Genomic DNA, 20,186 nt, shown 5'->3' with positions numbered 1-20,186 from the left:
CAGAATCAAGCGAATCGAGTTGAGTATTTATTTGCTTCCATCCTCTGACGTTAACAATTAATTTAACAAATCTGCTATTAATTACCTTCTATGTACAAGCCAGCATGGACGTAAAAGGTACATACATACCTTTCACCCATGATTTATTATTTCAAACAACTCAGACTATTTGTTTATTTTAAACTGTTAAAATAAACGGGCGATTTTTTTGAATTCAGTCTATTCTGAAATATGTGAAAATTTAGAATATTTTTTTACTCACCCCAGTCAAAATATTGAACGTTTTGAACATTGAAAAAGAGCCATCCGGCCTTACCCGGAATGAAAAGGTAGATTTTTTATGTAAATACAATAAAGCTACAATAGTGTAATTAATACTTATTTTGTAAGCTTAAACATGAATTTCAAGGAAATAGGTTATGTCTTATCAATTAGAAGTTATTAGAAGACTAAGCTGCAAAAATAAGCTTTTTTTATTTTTTGTGAAATTTTCGATATCATCAAATTGTTAGAAAAGATGTTTGAAAAAATCAAGTATTGCAGTGAAAATTAAAGCTAATCGTCCAAATTTTGAGATATTTTTTACAGAATTGAGTTATCATTTTCGGTTCAAAAGTTATTTAAGGATAAAGCCAGAAAATTCATTTTTATGAAAATCAAAAAAAATTTTAAACACCCACAACTTCCAAACTAATCGACCGATTGGGCTCATCTTCGAACTTGATCAAGGTAATCGTCCAATAAATAAATGTATAAAATTTCATTAAGATATGTATATACATACATACATACATATATATATAAACTTTTGAGTGGATGGTATTTTTTGATTCTACTAGGCAAATTAAGATATATGGTGGCAAAATTCTTTGATAATTCGAACATGAGACCCATTGCAATAGTCCGATTTCTAAAGAAATCTACCTAAAAATTAAAATTGACCGTTTTTAATAACTTATTCAAAACGTAGATTGGAGTATCACGAATTCAGAACGTCATTAAAACCTATTTAGTCTTACAGTAAGGAAATGCAAGCATATCAAAAAATTTTTTCATCAATTTTGAACTCCTGGATTATAATGACGTCAATTCCCAAAAATTTTTAATACGCCCTTTTGGCTCTTACGCGTTTTTATCTCGGGTCAAAAATATAACTTGATTTAGATTTAGTCGTCTTAGATCGTAACTAAGTAAGACCGGATAAATTACGATTTAAGACGACCAAGTCTCAATCAAGTTTTATTTTTGATCAGGGATTCGTTTCTCTATTCTCAATCAAGTGAATGAATGGTACTATTTTTGTTGCGCTTGTACATCTGAACTCAAAAAATAAATTTTTCTTAGGGCTTTTTTGGGTTTTTCCTACTAGAGGACATCATAATGAACAAAAAAACGTTTATATTGTGATGGGTTATTCCATTTGAGTAAATGGGAACTTTGTCCAAATTTTTCTCGTAAACAAATGGAAGTTATCACTAAATTGAAGTGTACTTCGCTAGGTCATAAAGAAAGCATCGGGTCTGTGTCTTTATTTTGCGTTTAGGGCTTTTATTTCAGAGAAAAGCTTGAACAAAATTATCTCATAATCGTTTTAAGGTAGATACCGAGAGCCACAAAGGCGTAGTAAAAAAATTATAAAGTAACATTTTGAGTACTACAAAAACGTTGCACCTTCACTTTGAATGTTCAATACGTTGAAAATGTTAGAAACGTTCAATACCGTACGATTATACGTAAGCAAATGAAAATTTGTTAGATGATAGGGAGGTGTGCATTGAAATAAATATAAAAATTCTCGCTAACCTATTGATTTTATTTATTTCTACTGAAAAAAAACCTCAAATGAGGTATTAAAAAAAAAAAAGAAAAAAAATAGTGGATACTCTGATAACTAGACAGATATGACTCAATAATCCGGGGTTTTTATTCTTTATCCTGGGACATAAAGGACGGAAATTGAAAGAGACCAGGAATAGAATGGAAGAAATAAAGTCTGAGACTTTAACTGTGGGGACAGTAAATAGTGGATCCTTTTATTTTTATTCTGAAATTATTTTTTTTAAAGCACCAAATGACTCAAAGTTATTACGGGCTAGACTAACACAAGTCGAGAAAAGTTTTCTGCCGTGGAAAATAACTACTGCCAGTAGACTCAGCCTTAATTTTCAGTGCATATTTAAACTCCTTAAGCGGGCAGCTTCCTTTTATTTTTTATTTATTCTTTTCCGTTGTAGAGCACGAAATATATTCTGCCAGGGGAACTCAAACCGATGAAAACTTTCAGTCTCCCAGCGGCGACCAACCCTAACTTTTTTATTTTTACTCAAACATTTCGTTCCTATATATAATATACATATATAAATTTATATATATACTGGCATGACAATTGACCCATCAGTCTATTGCATTTCGGGATATAAATAAATATTAATGTCAATAAAATTATTTTGTTAAATGTGTTGAGGTTTATGTGAGGATTTTTAAAAATAGTAGACAGCAACGTTCCGCGGAGTTTATTTCTGTATTATAGATGTATCGGGACATTTATTTGAAAGAATTTTCCGTCGGTGCTGGAGGAATCCTCGAGGGCTTAAGTGTCTTTATCCACTCGGAAAAAATGTCTGCATTGACAGGCACACTTGAGTGCTCGTACTTGAGCTTGAGCTTCTGCTGCTGTTGCATTATATTCTATTCTTCTCTTATAATGTATTCGATATTATATATATGTATATATCTGTGTAATAGTTATCCAAGTGTATATCAGCTGTTGATGGGATTAAATAAAGCAATGGCTGACGTCACCGATACACATCAAATTCATCTGTTAGTAGGTTAATGGAGGTCAAGTAACCACAAGTATCAATATATAAGACGTTACTAACTTGTAAAATATAAATGTCATGTTATATATTTTAATATAATAATTTTAATAGCAATAAAAATTTCAGTCAACTTAACTTTGAACTGATATATCTTTGAAACTATGAAATTTATGAAAAAAGTCATTGATACCTTTTTTGTAGAAAATTTAATTTACTTTAAAAAAGGTCCTCATAAATTTTCATGTAAACTTAATTGGTCATGAGTTTTTAAGTGAAAACCAATAGCGTACCAGTTATTTTGGTTTGAAATTAAATTGAGATAAAATGGAGCTCAGATATAAATATGTAAAAATTTTCTAAATCCTCATATTGCTTTTCACATACTCCGAGTCTGCTTTCCCAGTTGGAAAAGAACCGAAAAGTTTTTAATGTAAACCAATTAAAGGAGTTAAAATGTTTTTTTTCTGGAAAGTGAGTGAAACTTTTCAGAAAAACGATCCTAAGAAATATCAGAGAAGTTGCGTTGACGTTACTGGTTAGCCTAGAGCACATAGACGGCTCAGTTGAGTATGAAAGCGTAGCTCGGGCTCGGGGGAGTGGATCCGAGAATCGGATTAAGAAATCGAGCCGGCTGGATATTGCATTTTTGATCGTTCTGGCGCCACTGTGCCACCAAAACCAAGAGCAAACTAGAAAAATAATAAGAACAAGAAGCGCGAATAGTGAAACTACTTTTTTTTCCATTAAATTTTTTTTTCGCTGTAATCGTCCGGGCTTTCCTATTGGATTGAATTATTAAATTCAATTTTTCGAGTAGCGAGAGATTTGAATTATTAAGCCACCAAGGTTGCTTTCGCTACCCACACTATCAAGAGACTCGTTCGGTCTTTTTCTGTGAGTGCAGCTTCTACTTCCACCTCCACTTGTTCATTTATCATATTATATCTCATACACACACACACACACACACATACCCCACATACTCGTTCCCTTGTTAAAGTAATTTGCCGCTCGCCATTCGAAAACGGCCCGCCACTAGCAAATAACTTAAGATAACGAAGAAATTGTTTGAATGAGATTTTTACTGAATTTACGCTACCGATTCACCTTATCGGAAACTCGTGTAACAAAAAACTAAATCGACTTCTCTTGCAGGCCGGCATGACTTTATTTTTCTTTTATCTCTCATACAAAAATATAAATTTTCCAAACTAATAACAATAATTACTAGTGAAACCGCCTCAGGGCGTTTGACAAATTTGCTTTTGAATTCAGCTCGATTTGCCATTTATTGAATGAGCTTCTCATTCTGTCTCAAGTAATATGTGTAAGGAAACCCAAAACTTGTAGCAAGTTGAGCCAGTGACCGGAAATTGGTTTGATACGGCGAATGGACATCCTGTAAGATGTGTATCAAGTCCTCGGGGCTTCATATTTGCCGTCTGATGGCTGTCATATGAGCAATAATCAACGATTTTAAGTAAACCCCTTTGGAATATGAGTGCCGGCCGGAAAAATGAGACATGGCTAAGACTGGAGGCCAAAGTTATTTTCAATTGCAAGATCAAGATGTCCAGTGTAACATTCTAGGCTGTGTAATAAATTTATTGGTCTCGTTTTTGGTCTTGGTATTGGTCTTAGTCTTTCCAAGTCCCTCGAGTCATTTGGCTGTCGTCTTGAAATTATCCAAGGACGTAATTCCCGAACCGTCGATTCGTGAAACGAGAGGAAGCCGATCACGTATCTATCGGATCGTTGAGACCGTTGTCGTGTGTCCCTGGACTGTGGACAGCCGGTCTACCTGCAAGACACTGCATGCCAGTATTTTTAAATCTTGTTCGTTTTCTTAGCGACCAATAGAATAGAAACTAGTCCAGTACACATCCAAGCCCGAGTGATCTTTACCGGGTTGTTTTACGCTCGATTACGTGCCAACAGAAAGGGTTCGCGAGATTGCTTGCCGTCGGGAATCGGTCAGATTCCTTTAGGTTTTCAACGGAATAGCGGACAAAGACTTAGTAGGAGTTTAAGTTTTAGCTGAAGAAAAAGGAGAACGAGTGCAAGTAGAACAAAGGGAAAAAAGTTGTTAAGAATAGAATAAAATAAGGGAGGAATATATAAAAGTAAAGAAGAAAACGAAAATCTAAAAAAGCTTTTGGTGAGAGTTTCTCGAGTACGCGACGTTACGGCGGACGGAAAAAGTGTGTGAGGACGGACAGAGACACTGAGGGAAAAGATAAAAGGTATAAGAGAAGAGACCGAACCAGAGAGCAGAGTTGAGACTGGTGGGGTCGGGGGGTGCAGGGAAGACACATCGAAGCGGTTGGCTTAGCTGTCGGTATTATCGTATGAGAATCTCTCATCGGATCCAATAGTTCGAGCGCGCGGATGTGGAATAAAGCTCATCAAGGATTCAACCCGCAATCCGCATTCGATGAATTAAAGATGTCGCTTGGAGTAACAAGAATGGATCCCGCTGCACCGAGTACGCTCCTCTCGCTCAGTCAAGCCCTCACACCATTTATATTTTTTCCTCGTCTACGCTCCCGCATCGTCATCGATGACTCTGATCGCCGCTCGCGCCCTCAATAGGTCACCAGACTCGTCACATTTTTTTTATTCTTAAAATTGCTATTGTAGTGATATTTTTTTTGTTCCGCCCGACCTTTTATTGACTTTTATAATGAATAGCTGAAGCATGAGGGCTTTTATTTTTCATTTCCTACTCCCATTCCGAATAAATTACTATGAATTTTTTTGCGACATGATTTTTTTTATTTAATCAATCAGTTGTATCAACCCGGTTTATATATTTTATTTAAAAAAAATATTATTAGGGGAAGGGGGGGGGGGCAAAACGGGATACTTAACGAAAAATTTAGTTTTTAGGGACATAAATATCGTAAATTGGCTTCATTTTGATTCTATTTGAAATAAATATAACGAATTTTAGATTGCCATCAGAAAAAAAATTTTTATTTTCTGCGGGCAAAATGGGATACCCCAAAAAAAAGTAAATTTTTTTTTTTTTTTCAAGTGAATAAAATTGATGTAATAATGTCTTTCTAAATTGATGTAAGTAATAAAATTTACGTGTTTCGGACGACGATACTCAATTCATCTGTGGTTATTGTGAATAATTTTAGAGATTTATCTTTCATTAACGATGAATCAGTTATATATCGTTATCGTTATTTATTATAAATTTTAATACTTATGTTAAAAATAATGTTAGTTAGTTTTCATTCCAAAGAAATTATTTTTATAAGAGAAATAATTAAATATTGAATATTAGAAAATTAACATAACTGTTAATAATGTGATATTGTCGCACTAAAGTTATAAAATATTACAAAATTATGAAAGTTACAATGTAACAGTTAAAATTATGATGATTACCAATGTTACAGTTTTAGAGTTTTTATTAATATTATTGTTGTTATTGTTCTTGAGTTAATTAACGAAATAAATTTCTTAATTTGTGATACTTCATGAAAATAAATTTGTAGTACGATAAAATTTGTACATTTTTTTCATTTATACTTTTCGCAAAAAATATAAAAATGTTTTTTTTTAGCTTTTAATAGTGTAAAATGATACTAGATGTCATTTTTGACCATTTTCGAAAGTTTTTCGAGAAAAAAAAATTTTGACGAAATTTTGAGGGTATCCCATTTTGCCGGCCTATCCCGTTTTGCCCCCACCCCCCTTCCCTTATATATCTGGGAAATTATAGGCCGAGTAGAATTTAAGATCGAAGTGAGGTGAAGAGTAAGAGGTACGTGCGCCCGAGTTTATAGACGACACGAGCAGTTTGCCGCCGCACTACTATACCGGTGGTTGTAGTTAGTACTGTTGTAGTAGTACCAGTGGATTCGTACCTGCGTGGTTGCCATCATTAGGATGGTGGGCCATAGCTGCAATGCGGGCACCCATATAGATGGTGGAGGGGCTGCCGTTTGGGGTTCGTACCCACTATGCATCGACTATGCACTATCGCGGATCCCTCCTAACTTCTCATCCTTTCACTCTTTCTCTCTCTTACTCTCTTACATTCTCTCCCTTTCTCCCTTTCTCTCTTTCTCCCTTTCTCCCTTTCCGACGCTATACATAATAGTTGTAACGGTTGACGGGGGTGTCTGGCGTGTGTCCAGGTAGGCTTCGACTAGACATCGTCATTTACTTGCTGTACAGGTGGACTGCTTACGTGACATTCAAGTTCCTTAGTCAGCTTTTTGGATAAAAAAATAAACAACTGAGCTGATTTATTAAATTATTTATTATTTATTTTAAAATGAAATAAAATTCCCGGGCTACTTTTGAAATAATTTATTTATAGAACAAAATTAATCATTGGGAGCGTAAAATTTTCCATGGTTATTTAAGCGGTTTCGTTTCTATTTACGTATACGCGTGGTGAGAAAGACGGATACGTTGGAAAGACAGAGAGGGAATTGGAGTGGATGAGACTCTAGTTAAAGAAAATGCTGCTGTCTGATTTATTTTACTCCTTTTTGAATGCTGGAGGTTTTGTGCATCGAAATAGACTGTGGCACGCAAAAGGGGAAATTTCAGTCTCGCGGCTTGCCAGTGTTGCTCTTTTTTACGCGGAATCACGCAGTGGATAAAAAATACCTTGGATAAAAAAATTTATATAAAGATAAATAAATCGTGATTATTAGCGCAGTGCAGTCGGTGCATAGATTTTTTGCGGATTTTAAATTAAACTTGGGCTTTATATTCATCACGAAGGAGAAAGAAAATTCAATTCGCATTAAGAGAAATTACTGGAATTAATTTGTCTGCTAAAAATCAGCTTTTAAATTTTTTAAATTAATTTACATGGAGCTATTGAACTTACGTTAAAAATGACTTGCACTCTTTTACAGGAAATTTAATTCTCTACAAAAAATAATTCTATCAGTTTTTATGTAAACTCGATACTTTGCGAGTTATTTTAATTTTACTAATTAAAAATTCTAATTAAATTTATCGTCATGAAAGTTTTTTTACTTTGAATCGAAATATCTTTTGAACTATCGACTTTACGGAAAAAATTATTCAATACTTTTTTGTAGGCGATAATATTCTCTATAAAAAATGTCTGTGTCAATTTTTATGTAAAACAAATATTTTACGAGTTATTTTGGTTGTAAGTTAAAAGCGATGTTTTATTCAAAAATAATAGTTTTAAAAACGATTCATACAATTGAATTTAAAAGATTGATATTTAACTTAAAGAATCACGTGTAGCGAACTATTTATTTGAGCCCTAAGGCAAAGAGCTATTAATATTACGATAGAGAAGAGAAAACGTTATTGCAAGAACCAAGAGCGGTAACTCAACGTTTATTCAAATAATACTTTAGGTTGAGCTGCGTTCTGAGCACGAGGTATAAGTAATCTTGCCAGATCTGTAAGAGATAAAGCAAGGGCTCTGTAGGGGGGGGGGGGGGGGAGGAGGTACCAAGGTACTGGCTCGAGAAAGGGGAGAATGTAGAGTAGGGTGAAAAAAGGCAGAAGGTAAGAAGACGTGCTCGAGGGCTCGGGTGCCAAGAAGAGGACAGACTGGGCCATTCGTTTCAATGAACGCTCGTATGGAGTGAGCCCTCCTTCTTGCCGCACGTTCTATTCTCTTCGCCAGATCCACGGAGTAAGGAAATGTATATATAACTTTATGCGAGCCCTCGTCTGAATAGAAAAACACTCGAGCTCACTCCATCCCAAGCAACTTTTTGCCTCCTTTCATCCATTTTTTTGCTATATCTGCCGAGAGATCTCATTTGAATGAAACTCAGCAGTCTCTTCTTCACTCTCTCCGTTCTCTTCTCCCTCTACTCCCTCCTACTCGGTGGGTGCATCATCGCCAATATGTTTCGATGACAACCCTCGCCCTAAACGGGGCGGAAGCAACCAAGGAACAAGGAAGGAACTTCACCAACTAGGAAATCAGGTCTGAAGTAACCTCGAATTTGCTTGGCTGGGCAATCTTCCGACCCCTTATAGGTTTTGTCGCTCGAGCGTGATACCTAACAGGCTTTCAAATATTTTCATATCGCGTCGAAAAATTTTATAAAAATATAAAAGTAAGCCAGAATTAATATTTAAATGTAAATAAAATAGAATAGCTAAGCTGGTTTTATTATCGTGTACTTTTTATCTAGGATCGAGTTTTATTAGAACTGACATTATTAACCGACCGGCAGAGTTCTTTTTCGATGCGTGGACACGAGTCAGGACACCGTGTAACGCGATCGACCTTATCGCGTCAATCGCACGAGACCTCGAGCCCAGTATTCCACCTCCTCGGCTAATATATATACATATACATATATTTATGCGCTGAATGTGTTTATGTAGCTAACCCGGTACATAGATGTCGGAGTATCTCGCGTGTCGCGTCACTCGTCCACGCTAATAAAATAATTACTCTCGGTGGTAATTTATAAAGCGTCGAGGGTGGCCGAGCTTGAATAACCTCGTACATGCGTCCCTACAACCATATATATATATGCATATATATTTATACGGACTAGCAGTGTAGGGCTGGTAATTTTAGCTCGGTTCAATTCCCACGCTGAAGCGCGTCGGGTGTCGAAAAAAATTCGCCGGACTATCAGTTCGGTGATCCAGCCAGGGCACCGGTCCAACAAAACCATCCCCCGAGGACTCTTTAAGGCCCGCGACAAACAGACCCATGGAGGCGTCTGTGCGCGACACGGAAATGATTACACTTAAAATAAGTCGTGACCGTGTCGCACAATTAAGGAAATGACAATCGTAAATTTCGCTTCTTTTTTTTTACGTTTTTTTAAAGTCTTCCTCGGGATCTACGCGCAATAAGGGCTCCAACTACACGCCGATCCCAGTCTACATTGTTTAAATTACTTCCATCAATCGTCCTCGACGATTGGCACCGAGACAAATTAGAGACGGTAAAATATAATAAGTTCTTTTATTGTCCCGGCTATTTCATTCCCTTTTTTTTTTTTATCTCTAATGAAATATTTTTATAAATTTATTTATCTTTTATTTTAGTTAAAAAAGTTAATTCCCGAGTTTAGTTTGCAAGTTGTGCCGGGTAGAATACCAATAAAATTCAAATTTTTCGGGTCGCGCCAAAAAAGATATCGTTAAGGACTTAATTTTTTCCCGAGACAATCTACTTGACTAACTATTAAGTAGATGTAGAGCTTGGAGATATGTGTAGTTTATTGAAGCCGAAGAATATTGTAGAGCCGCATGGTGGATGGGCAAGTAACTGCCGAGTATTACGAGCTCCTCACGGCAGCCTGGATAAAGCGGCATATAATTAGATAGGGTGCAAGATATATTTGGAGCCAAGCCATATTGGCTGAAGGCCAGAGTGTGCACCCGTACCCGTACCCGTACCCTTACCCTCATCCTCTACCCTTACTCGTACCCTCAACTCAATGTTAAGAGGGCTGATACCCCTGCCCTCACAACACTGTTATATATGACGTCCGTGTATGCTGGTGTCGGGGCACTGAGGGCCAATGCTTTTGGCTGCTAGATCCTTGTTGCAAGGGGTTAAGCTAGATTGGTAACACTATGTTATGTGTCACCTTGCCATGCTCTCCATTATTTTATAAATCATCGTAAGAAGGAAGAGCTAGCAAGGAGGACTTTGCTGGAATATTAATAAGAAATTACCCCGGCCTCGAGCGGCTCGGGCTTCCGGTGCCAGAAAATGTCTAAACTGACAAGGAGATATGTTTTAAAAGTTTACACCAATTTTATTATTTTTTACTCGATCATAAACTTATTTTTAGTCATGTAACGATCGCGTGTTAGAGCCTCGATTGCTCAAGGATTCGGAGTATCAGAAATGAAGGCTTGATCTCGGAAAAATAAAACTTTTAATTTGGTTTTAAACTCAGGAGGGGAGTGGGGTGGCAATTATTCGAGGAACTTCTGGTAATTGGAGTTTTTACTGGACAGACAACATATGGAGGGAATTTTAGTATGAAAATATTTTTGATTTTATGGGATAGGTGGGAGGGTGTTGGAGCACTAGAGTGTAAGTGGGTAATTATTGAGTTTTATTTTTAAAAAATTGGCACGTCAGAAATGTTAAATGAATTAAGGTTGAGTAAGAAAAATGAATGGAGGAAAATAGTGGACGGGAATTAAGAAAATTGGTGAAGATTGAAGGGCTTGGAACGTCATCAGAAGCTCCTCGAACACGTTTCTTCCCCGTCGGACGTTCAGCGAACAAATTAATAGACGACTTAGCTAACGACTTTCGAGTTTGATTTCGTAATAAATCTGAATCTCGTTCCTCCGACGGTTTTATGCTCTCGCATTCCTGCTAAGGCAGCTTTATATTTTAATTTAAGACTGTGTTGATGCTGAGATTCAAATACTCGTAATCAATCATTGGATTGTTTATTTTTACTGATACATTGGGAACTAATTATTGGATTTAAATCTTTACAAAAATAAAATTGAATCTGAGTCCTAACCTAGTCGAAATTTAAGGCATACTTTGAACTTAAATGAGTATTGAAACCTTACATTAGACTTTTTAGGACAGAATAATTGTAAAAGCTTAAAATGGATCTACTTAGACTTACAAAGGCTTGAATTGAACCTGAGTCCCAGCCTGAGTCAAAATCTAAGGCATGAGTATTGGAAACCTACCTTAGACTTTTTAGAACAAAATAATTGTAAAAGCTTGAAATGGACCTACTAAGACTTACAAAGGCTTGAATTGAACCTCCTTGGACTTATGGAGGCATGAATTAGACCTGCATAGACGTTAATCGTTAAACGAACGTAACTAGACTTGACAGAAGAGAGAACTTGCAAGGAATACTACAGGTAAAATTGAAAATTCGCAGACTACTGGAGAACTGATGCGTGATCTGGTCATCTCTCCAGCGGGCTAATGAAACCCAAGGGTAAGTTGGGTCCCACAGGCAGCCTGGGACTAACAGAGAGTCGATTTAAAAAATTCTAAGGATAGTAAAAAATTGCTGCAAGTGATCTGGTGATTTTATCAGTAGAATAATGATCCCTAGAAGTGGAATGGGGCCTGGAAGCAGCCTGGGACCAACAGAGAGTTGATTCAGAAATTCTGAGCTCGTTCATTTCACGATATAGGTCTTTGTAGGTCTAATTCATGCCTTTGTAAGTCTCAGTAGGTTCAATTCAAGCTTTTGTAAGTAAGATGGTTCATTTCCAGTTCTTACAATGATCATGTCCCATACGAAAAAAATAAACATCCGGATATATCCGGGCAAATCTGCATATATGAGACGTATATTTATACATATGATGCATATATGCGACATATTCCAGATTTGCCCGGATATATCCGGATATATATTTTTTTCGTATGGGGTCTTAAGAAGTCTAATGTAAGTTTTCAGTGCTCCGTTAGGTTCAAAGTATGCCTTAGATTTTTTGAGAGGTTTTATTTATTTGTTTATTTATTATAACAAACGCCAATCGACAATACACTTTAAATTTGTTTAACATGTTCGTATTAATATTACGACCTTATATTTAATTTATTATATTTATATTTATTTCCCAGTATATTATGAAAATTTATATGTTTATGGGTTTATACATTTATGCTGGCTGGTAGTATTGTTTCTTTGACCCTAGAGGTGAAGCTTGATAAGGGCTCTGCGTTGAAATCGAGTACTGAGCTATATTCATTGACTAGGTTAGCAATCTTGTTTCTCGGACTGTTATAAACATAGTTCTTAGATGTTTTTATAGTGTCTAGCAGTCTATATGACCTCAGACCTGGTCTGGGTTCAATAAATTTGAACTGGTTCTTTATTTCCGGGGACTGTATCAAATTTTTTAAAAAATTTTTACTCTCTAAAAACAAATCAGTGAAAATCACGTGACAATCACTATTTGGCAGTGAAGAGTCACTTATTGCTAGTCAAAAATATATCACTAATTGAATTAGTGACATACTTTTCGGTAGTAAACAGTGAAGAGTCACTATTTTCACTGTTTCAAATTTAAGCGAATAGGTTTTTGAACCTTAAAGAAAAAAAGTAAATAATAATTAAATAAATTTAATAATGTGATAAAAAAAATTATGATATTGACATGCGAACACTCTTGACATCCACTAAAATTCACTTCTTTTATCCACGAGTCCTCTATTGTCAAAAAATTCCATATATAAAATTATATAAAACCGGCATTATAAATTTTTTATGAATAGTGATACGAGAATAAATTTAAAAAATACATAAAGCATTATATAGAGTAACGATGAGTACAAAGTCTCCATAAATTTAATATTCATACCCCACATATACGCGTTACGAAAATAGAGTTAGCCGCAGTGAAAAAGATCAATTGTGTCCGCATATCTGTTGTCGTAAAGTGCATAAACGATGTCATATTATATTTCATTTTTATGGTTTTCAGAGAGCCTGAGGGAGTATTTCACCAAGTATGGAGACATCACAGAGGTTATGGTGATGAAGGATCCAACCACACGCCGATCAAGGTAACTTTTAATCTCTTGATCCATCATTTTTATTCAAACTCTTTCAACTAAAATATATAATATAAATAAAAATAAATATATAAATGAATAAATCACGTCCCGATAATTTTTAATAAATTCCGCGATCTGTTATTTTGATTACTGATTGATAATAATAATTATAAATTCAATCGAATAATTAATTACCATAAGTATTACACGCCCAAAGATTATTACATTACACTGACTGTAAATAATTGACAAGTCATTTTTAAATAAACCAATCCATTAGCTGTTGAATAAATTATTTTTAATTACCGCCAGTTATCCGCATATTCAAGTCGTCAAATAATTCATTCAATTGAATTTATTAATTTTTTTTTTTAAACCATAAACGTAGAACGGGTCAGTAATTTTTTTTCTCTGTAATTTAAAAATAAAACGGGGGGTTAATTGGGTCATTAAAAATTTTGAATTTCAAATCAGCTTAAATTTTTAACTTCCCGCTAAAAATTGTAAATTTTCAAAAATTCGAAGTTATTGGTTTCGGTCCGATTTGCAAAAACCAAATTTCTATCAGATTTTGACGTTTTGAGGTCCTGGGCAGCTATTTTGACTAATTTCAAGATGATGTCCGAGTGTATGTATGTATGTATGTACGTACTTACGTATGTAAATACCTGTATCTTTTGAACGGATGAACCGATTTTGAACTTTAAGGTGTCATTCGACACGGCTTGTCAATATCTTGAAGCTGTGAAAAATTGAGCTTGATCGGTAGGGCTCGTTACGAGATATTCCAAAAATAAAATTTTTTCAAAAATGTTTTTTTTTGATAACTTTTAATGTGCTCGATGGATTGATTTCAAAATGGACTGGGCTCTAGAGCTTTATAAGCCGTGTCGAATGCCACCTCAACCATCAAAATCGGTTTATTCGTTCAAGAGAAACCGTTGTCGAAAAAATTAAAAAAAAACATTTTTTTATTTTTTCTGAAATATCTCAAAAACGACTCGATAAATCGAATTCAAAATTAGATCAGCATTAGAACTTGATAAAATGCGTCGATTGTCACCTTAACCGTCTCAATCGATCAATTAGTTTGAGAGATATCGTTGGAGAAAAAATTGTGGAAAACGTTTTTTTCGAAAACAACAGCATACAAAAGTATTTTTGAGCTCAAAGAGCTCGAAAATGTATTCACAATAATGTTTTCGGTTCTTGAGCTCGAAAACAGCGGGAAGTTTTAGGGCTGGCCCGCAGGGTCAACTGATAGACCGATTTTTTTTCTGGTAAATGGTGAAAACTTTTTCAGAGAACAAGAGTCTTTTTGAAAAACAAATTAAAAATAAATTCTTGAGTAAAGAGACATTTGATAACGTGCGTTAAATGTTTTTATTGGTGTTGGATAAAACGTGGCGGTGTATTCTCGATTAAACGAATTCAACGGCTCGTAAAAGCGACATTCGGCGGACTCAACTGTAACAGACCATCATATTAACGAGGGGAATGGGAAATAAGCAAAGAGAACAAGGATTACGATACAGCAAATGTACGCGATTGTAAAAAGAGACGGAGATATGAAAGAGCAATGAGATCGAAAAAATGCGCGGGTCTGCGAATTTTTAAAACGTTAAACAAAACTTTAGCGGGTGGGAGCTGCGTAACTGATGCTACGCGGGATTGTTTGGGTGAGTCCTACCGGACTCTGGTCGATCCCCGAATGGTGAGGTGGCAAAAGTTTCCACTCCGGTTGACTGCTGCAGGATATGTTAGTCTATATGATTTGTGCCTCTCTTCCTGTCTCTCTTTACCACGTCCCCACATACATTCAGCTGACGAGCAAATAAATAAACACAAAAAATAATCCGCGAGTTATACACGCGAGTTTGTGGACCGCTTATACTAATATTTGTTATTTTTTCTTTTTTTTTTGTCTCGCTGCATTTTTCATCTGTTTTTAAAGTCGCATCTCCCGACCAACTTACATCTCTCTAAATATGAATTGGTGATTTTTCACTAATTTCAAGTGAATATTCACTAATTGTCAATGCTACAATCGTACCACGCAGAATTAGTGAATATTCACTAAATGAATATGTGAATATTGGAATTCACTGATTTGATAAGTGAATATGAGAATCCACTAAATTGAAAAGTGAATATGGGAATCCACTGATTTCATCGGTGAAAAAAAATATTATATTGCGAAAAAAAATATAAGACACTTGTAATTAGATCCGAAATGTGATTAATGTATTAGAATCATTACTTAGAGGAAGTATACATGATTTTGATTGATGAAAAAATCCCGGTGACTGCTGGGCTCGAACCTGCATCCTTCCGATTCAAAGTCTTTGATGCCATCCACTGCGCTGACCTACGCATGTAATCGCGCGAGTGTAAATAGTATATTCGTTATGATACCAAACAATAACTGATGAAGAAATAAAAAATCCGTGATGTTATGATTGACGTACTCTTCATGTAAATATATTATTGTTCTGAACTTCTATTTTTTTTTATTTTGAAAGTTTTTTATTAAAATTTTTAAAAATAGCACCATAATTATTAATTATATTTATATCTAGTAAAATGTTTAATTATTTGCTAGTTAAAGTTACTAGTGAAATTGTGAAATTCATAAATTAAGAAGTGAATAACAGTTTCACTTGTAGAAATTATGAAAATATCGCTAGTTCAGTAGTGAAAATCACTAATTTGCTAGTGAAAATTATAGTACTAAATTTATTAGTGAGAATTCACTATATTGTTATTTAAATACACTGATCATGAAGTGAATACTGCTTCACTAACGTAATTAATGAAATTTCCACTAATTCATGTTTAGAGAGATTAATATGCTCTAAAGAAAAATAATTATTATTTTACAAATGATTTTATTAAAAAAAATAATTATCAAACCTCCATCTATTTAATTATTAATTAATTACTGGATACCGCATTGAATATATCAAAAAATGTCAAGTCAAGCTTCAATGTAGCAGCAGTTAGTAAATTAAACTCGTGTAAAATTAGTGGTGGCCAGTCCGGTTAAACATTTTAATTACTCGGGCTGGGAGTCAGCATGAGGGGCAAAGAGAGACAGAGAAATAGAGGGTCAAGCTCGAGAAAAAGGGAAGGAGTTGTTTCCGTTGTTTCACTGGTGCATGCTAACACTGTCCAGAACTATCTGCATCCTGGGATTTAGCAAACTAGCTCACAGCTCAGCTCACTACTGAATATACACTTTAAACCATAGCCGAGTTCGTGACGGTAACGTTGGATAGATTGCTGACCCGCGTATTAAGTTGCCGCTACTAAAACTCTTTAACTTCAATTCGTTCCGTCTCACGAGCATCAGCATTGTTCTCCCTTCACCTCCACTTTATACCCTACACTAGTTTTACTAATTAAACGTCTGTTCGATTCGCGATTCTCGCTCCCTGCTCCACATAACCTACAATTCTATCCATAGCAACCCAGTCGATTAGTTGCCGTTAAATTTCCATTTCTCGTTTTGCCGATTTTCAGAACAACCTTGACACATACACACACACACACACTCACACACGTTCCCCCACCCACATCGTCTCCTTCTATTTCCACTCTTCTAGCAAATGCTTCTACTCTAATTAAGCTGCACTAATTTGTTCCGCGTGTCAATCAAGACAAATTGCATCAGTGCATTTGGGATTATCTCTCGCAACAAGAGTTAAGCAACTAAAAACAACAGCAACTCATGTTTGTTAGTCGTTAAATTTTTCCATCGCTTAATTGACATTTTTAATTATCAAAACACTCAATTATTTTTAATAACAACTTTGCTTACAAAGGACTGAGTTATTGTATTACACTGTAAGAAGGTTCAAAAGCAAGATCTTTGACCCCGTGGCCTTACTTTGACACGCGATATTACTGTTTGTGGGTAAACCTGTCGCCAAAATATTACTATCAAAGACACTTTAACTATTTATTTAAAAGAGTCTTTGACATTATTTATCCTCGCTTTCATTTAAATTTAGCTAATCTCGAGTGTGCGTGAGTTAACTCACTGTGATTTAATTAATCACTGCCGCACAAGTAACACCCGATATATAAATACGAACTGCTGAATATATCAGCGGATTTTAGCCACAGGTCTACACTGAAAAAAATAATCGATAGCTGCTAGCGATTTTTTTCGCTAGTTGCTCGGACGGTGTACTTTTAACTCGGTGTGAGTGTTATCTTATACACCGTTCGGTGTTATTAGCTATATATGTATATATATAGTGTGGGGCAATATGGGTTACTTAAGAAAACAAAGCTTATATGTAATAAATGCTTATATGTATATATATAGGGGAAGGAGGGCAAAAGGGGGTAGGGTAGGCAAAACGGGGTACCCCCAAAATTTGATAAAAAAAAATTTTATATTTTAAATGGTTTTTGAAAATTCCAAAATCGCTTCTGTAAATATAATTAAGCGTTACTTTGAATTTTTTTTGGTAAACTTTTTCAAAAATCAATTGTCAGTTGAAAAATATTAATGACGTTTGTTTTATGATAAAAACTATTAAAAATTTTTTTTCTTCTTTTGTATCCAATAAACATGTAAAATATAATTTTTCTTCATGTAAATTACTTACAAAAAAATTCAACTTAATCAAATTCATTTAAAATCCAGAAATTTTTTTTTTTTAACTTTTTTAGGGGGTACCCCCCTTTGCCCGCAGAAATGAAAATTTTTTTTTTTCAACGGTAACTGAAAATTTCTTCTATTTACTTTGAATATCATTAAAAAAAAAAGATTTAGCGTATTTGAGTCCTCGAAAACTTGATATTTTCTTAAGTACCCCCCTTTTGCCCCTCCCTCCCCTACATATAAGAGAAAAAAATCGTTAGCAGCTAGCGAAAAAATGGCTTCCAGCTAACGATTTTTAATCACTACCTGCTAACGAAAAAATCGCTAACTGCTAGCGAAATAATCGCTTGCAGCTAACGATTAAAAAACGCTAGCTGCTGAAGAAAAAAATCGCTAGCAGCTAGCGATTATTTTTTTCGGAGTAAAATTCCAAGACACATATTTTTAAAAATAATTATAAGCTAATTACTATCTAATAGCGTCAAAGAGTGTGGGTCAGAAAAGTAAAGGGCTGATAGGAGAGTAAGAACGGAAATAACGGCACCGACACCCAACGTCGTTTCTTCACGTTGCCCCGTTACACCTCTCTCACTCATACCGTTAGCGTTCGGGTCACGCGATTCCCGCGTTAATTCCTGCAGGGCACAGCAGGTGTCCTCACATTAATCCACGGTCTCACGAATACAAGTGTGCCAACTCAGTACTCAGTAAGCCAGCGCAATATAGTTTATAAGGAAAAACCGAGTATGGAAACGCTATCTCCGGAGGTAGAGCTATAAGAGTACCGGGTAAATGTTACAACCCCTTATTTATTCTTCGATTAACCAACCTCGCCACGCGTCCGCGAGTTAAACCGTTTAAGCCGTGAATCGTATCGCACTTTCTGCTCCCCTTCCTCTTTTGTCCTGAACCCTTTTAACCTCCACCCACCCCCGGTAGAACAGCAACAGTACATCGTACGTGCTACGCTTTATAATACAAACACGCACTCGAATTATATCTCATTTAATGTACGGTTATTTTTATTTATTTCTTCCCTTTAAATTATTTTTTTTTCCTTTAATTACTTACCTATTTATTTATTTAATAGTATTCGTTGGACGTGAGAATGCAAAGAGTAAAAAAACTCGGCTAAAAGTTTGAATGAATAGACGCTGGCTACCCGACCGTTCACCCAACGGACATCCTGATAAATTACTTACCCCTTTTACTCCCTCACACATGACCAGCCACTGTCTGATTTTCTCACTCTCTTTCCCTCTTTTTCTGGTGCCCTCATGTAAGCCGCTATCGGACGGAGTACATTCTATATACACGTCAGCGTAAGCCGACCAGAGACTTTGCAACCTACCCCAAAGGCCAGTCCGGAAATAAGCCACCCTCTATCCTCACTTATCATCTCTATGCATACAAAATCCTAGTGAATATCCACCTTATTTTATTATTATTGTTATTGTTATTATGAAAATTTAATATTAAAAAACCATAGTAAATATTCAGGATGAATATAATAAATTAATATTATTTTTTAATACGAGAACTGGTAGGAAAGTCTCTAATTATTGCTGACAGGTCAAAGCTAATGACGATTTACGATCATATTAACAAATTGCCCCTGAAGTCTTGAAAGTACCGTCGGAAAGTATATTACTTTTTTTAATTGATTTTAAAAATTTTTTTTTAAGGAACTGCACAGAAAAAAAAGATTTTGTGACGCAAAATAATTTTACTCGCCCCTAGAACAATTTTTCTAGTTCTAAGAAAATTTTTGTTTTCAATTTATGATTCAAAAAATTTCCCGCGTCAAGAAATATTTTTTTTTGTGTGAAGCAAAATGAGACATTGCTTTAAAAATAGTATATTACACTACAAGGGAAGAAAGTTGAAATTCCTGCCCTGTGTGATATGATGCCCGAGGCGAAGCCGAGGGCATCATGACACACAGGGCAGGGCTTTTAACTATCTTCCCGTGTGGTGTATACGATTTTTCTTTATACCTGGTCGAAAGTACGTTTATTAATTACATTTTTGAATACTATAAACAACAAAACCACGTTCTGCCTTCAGCTGACAGGTCGGCCATGTTTTTTTTATTTGCTCCCTATTGACGCGCCTCTTTCGGACATACATAAAACTTTAATTTTTTTCCGTCTCCCTTTTTTTTTTTGTTGCGTTTTTGATGCCTGCCCCGCGACATTTGAAAGCACGAGCGAAGCGAGTGCGTCTGGTCGGCGGGGGCAGGCATCAAAAA

The 20,186-nt window shown here is 35.4% G+C and overlaps 1 protein-coding gene across 5 annotated transcripts in view; it reads left to right on the top strand.

Moving 5' to 3' along the window:
• LOC130665690 (RNA-binding protein Musashi homolog Rbp6) overlaps positions 1–20,186 on the top strand; it is a 531,909-nt gene that overhangs the window by 179,928 nt on the left and 331,795 nt on the right. For all 5 annotated transcript variants that reach the window (XM_057466190.1, XM_057466188.1, XM_057466187.1 and 2 more), the window contains exon 3: positions 13,248–13,329. In XM_057466190.1, coding sequence (XP_057322173.1) covers positions 13,248–13,329 — 82 coding nt within the window. The remainder of the gene's footprint in view (positions 1–13,247; positions 13,330–20,186) is intronic.

The sequence above is a fragment of the Microplitis mediator genome, chromosome 3, assembly GCF_029852145.1.
Source record: "Microplitis mediator isolate UGA2020A chromosome 3, iyMicMedi2.1, whole genome shotgun sequence".
Lineage (NCBI taxonomy): Eukaryota > Metazoa > Arthropoda > Insecta > Hymenoptera > Braconidae > Microplitis > Microplitis mediator.
The sequence above is the reverse complement of the archived record's forward strand: the minus strand, read 5'-3'. Positions and strand labels throughout refer to the sequence as shown.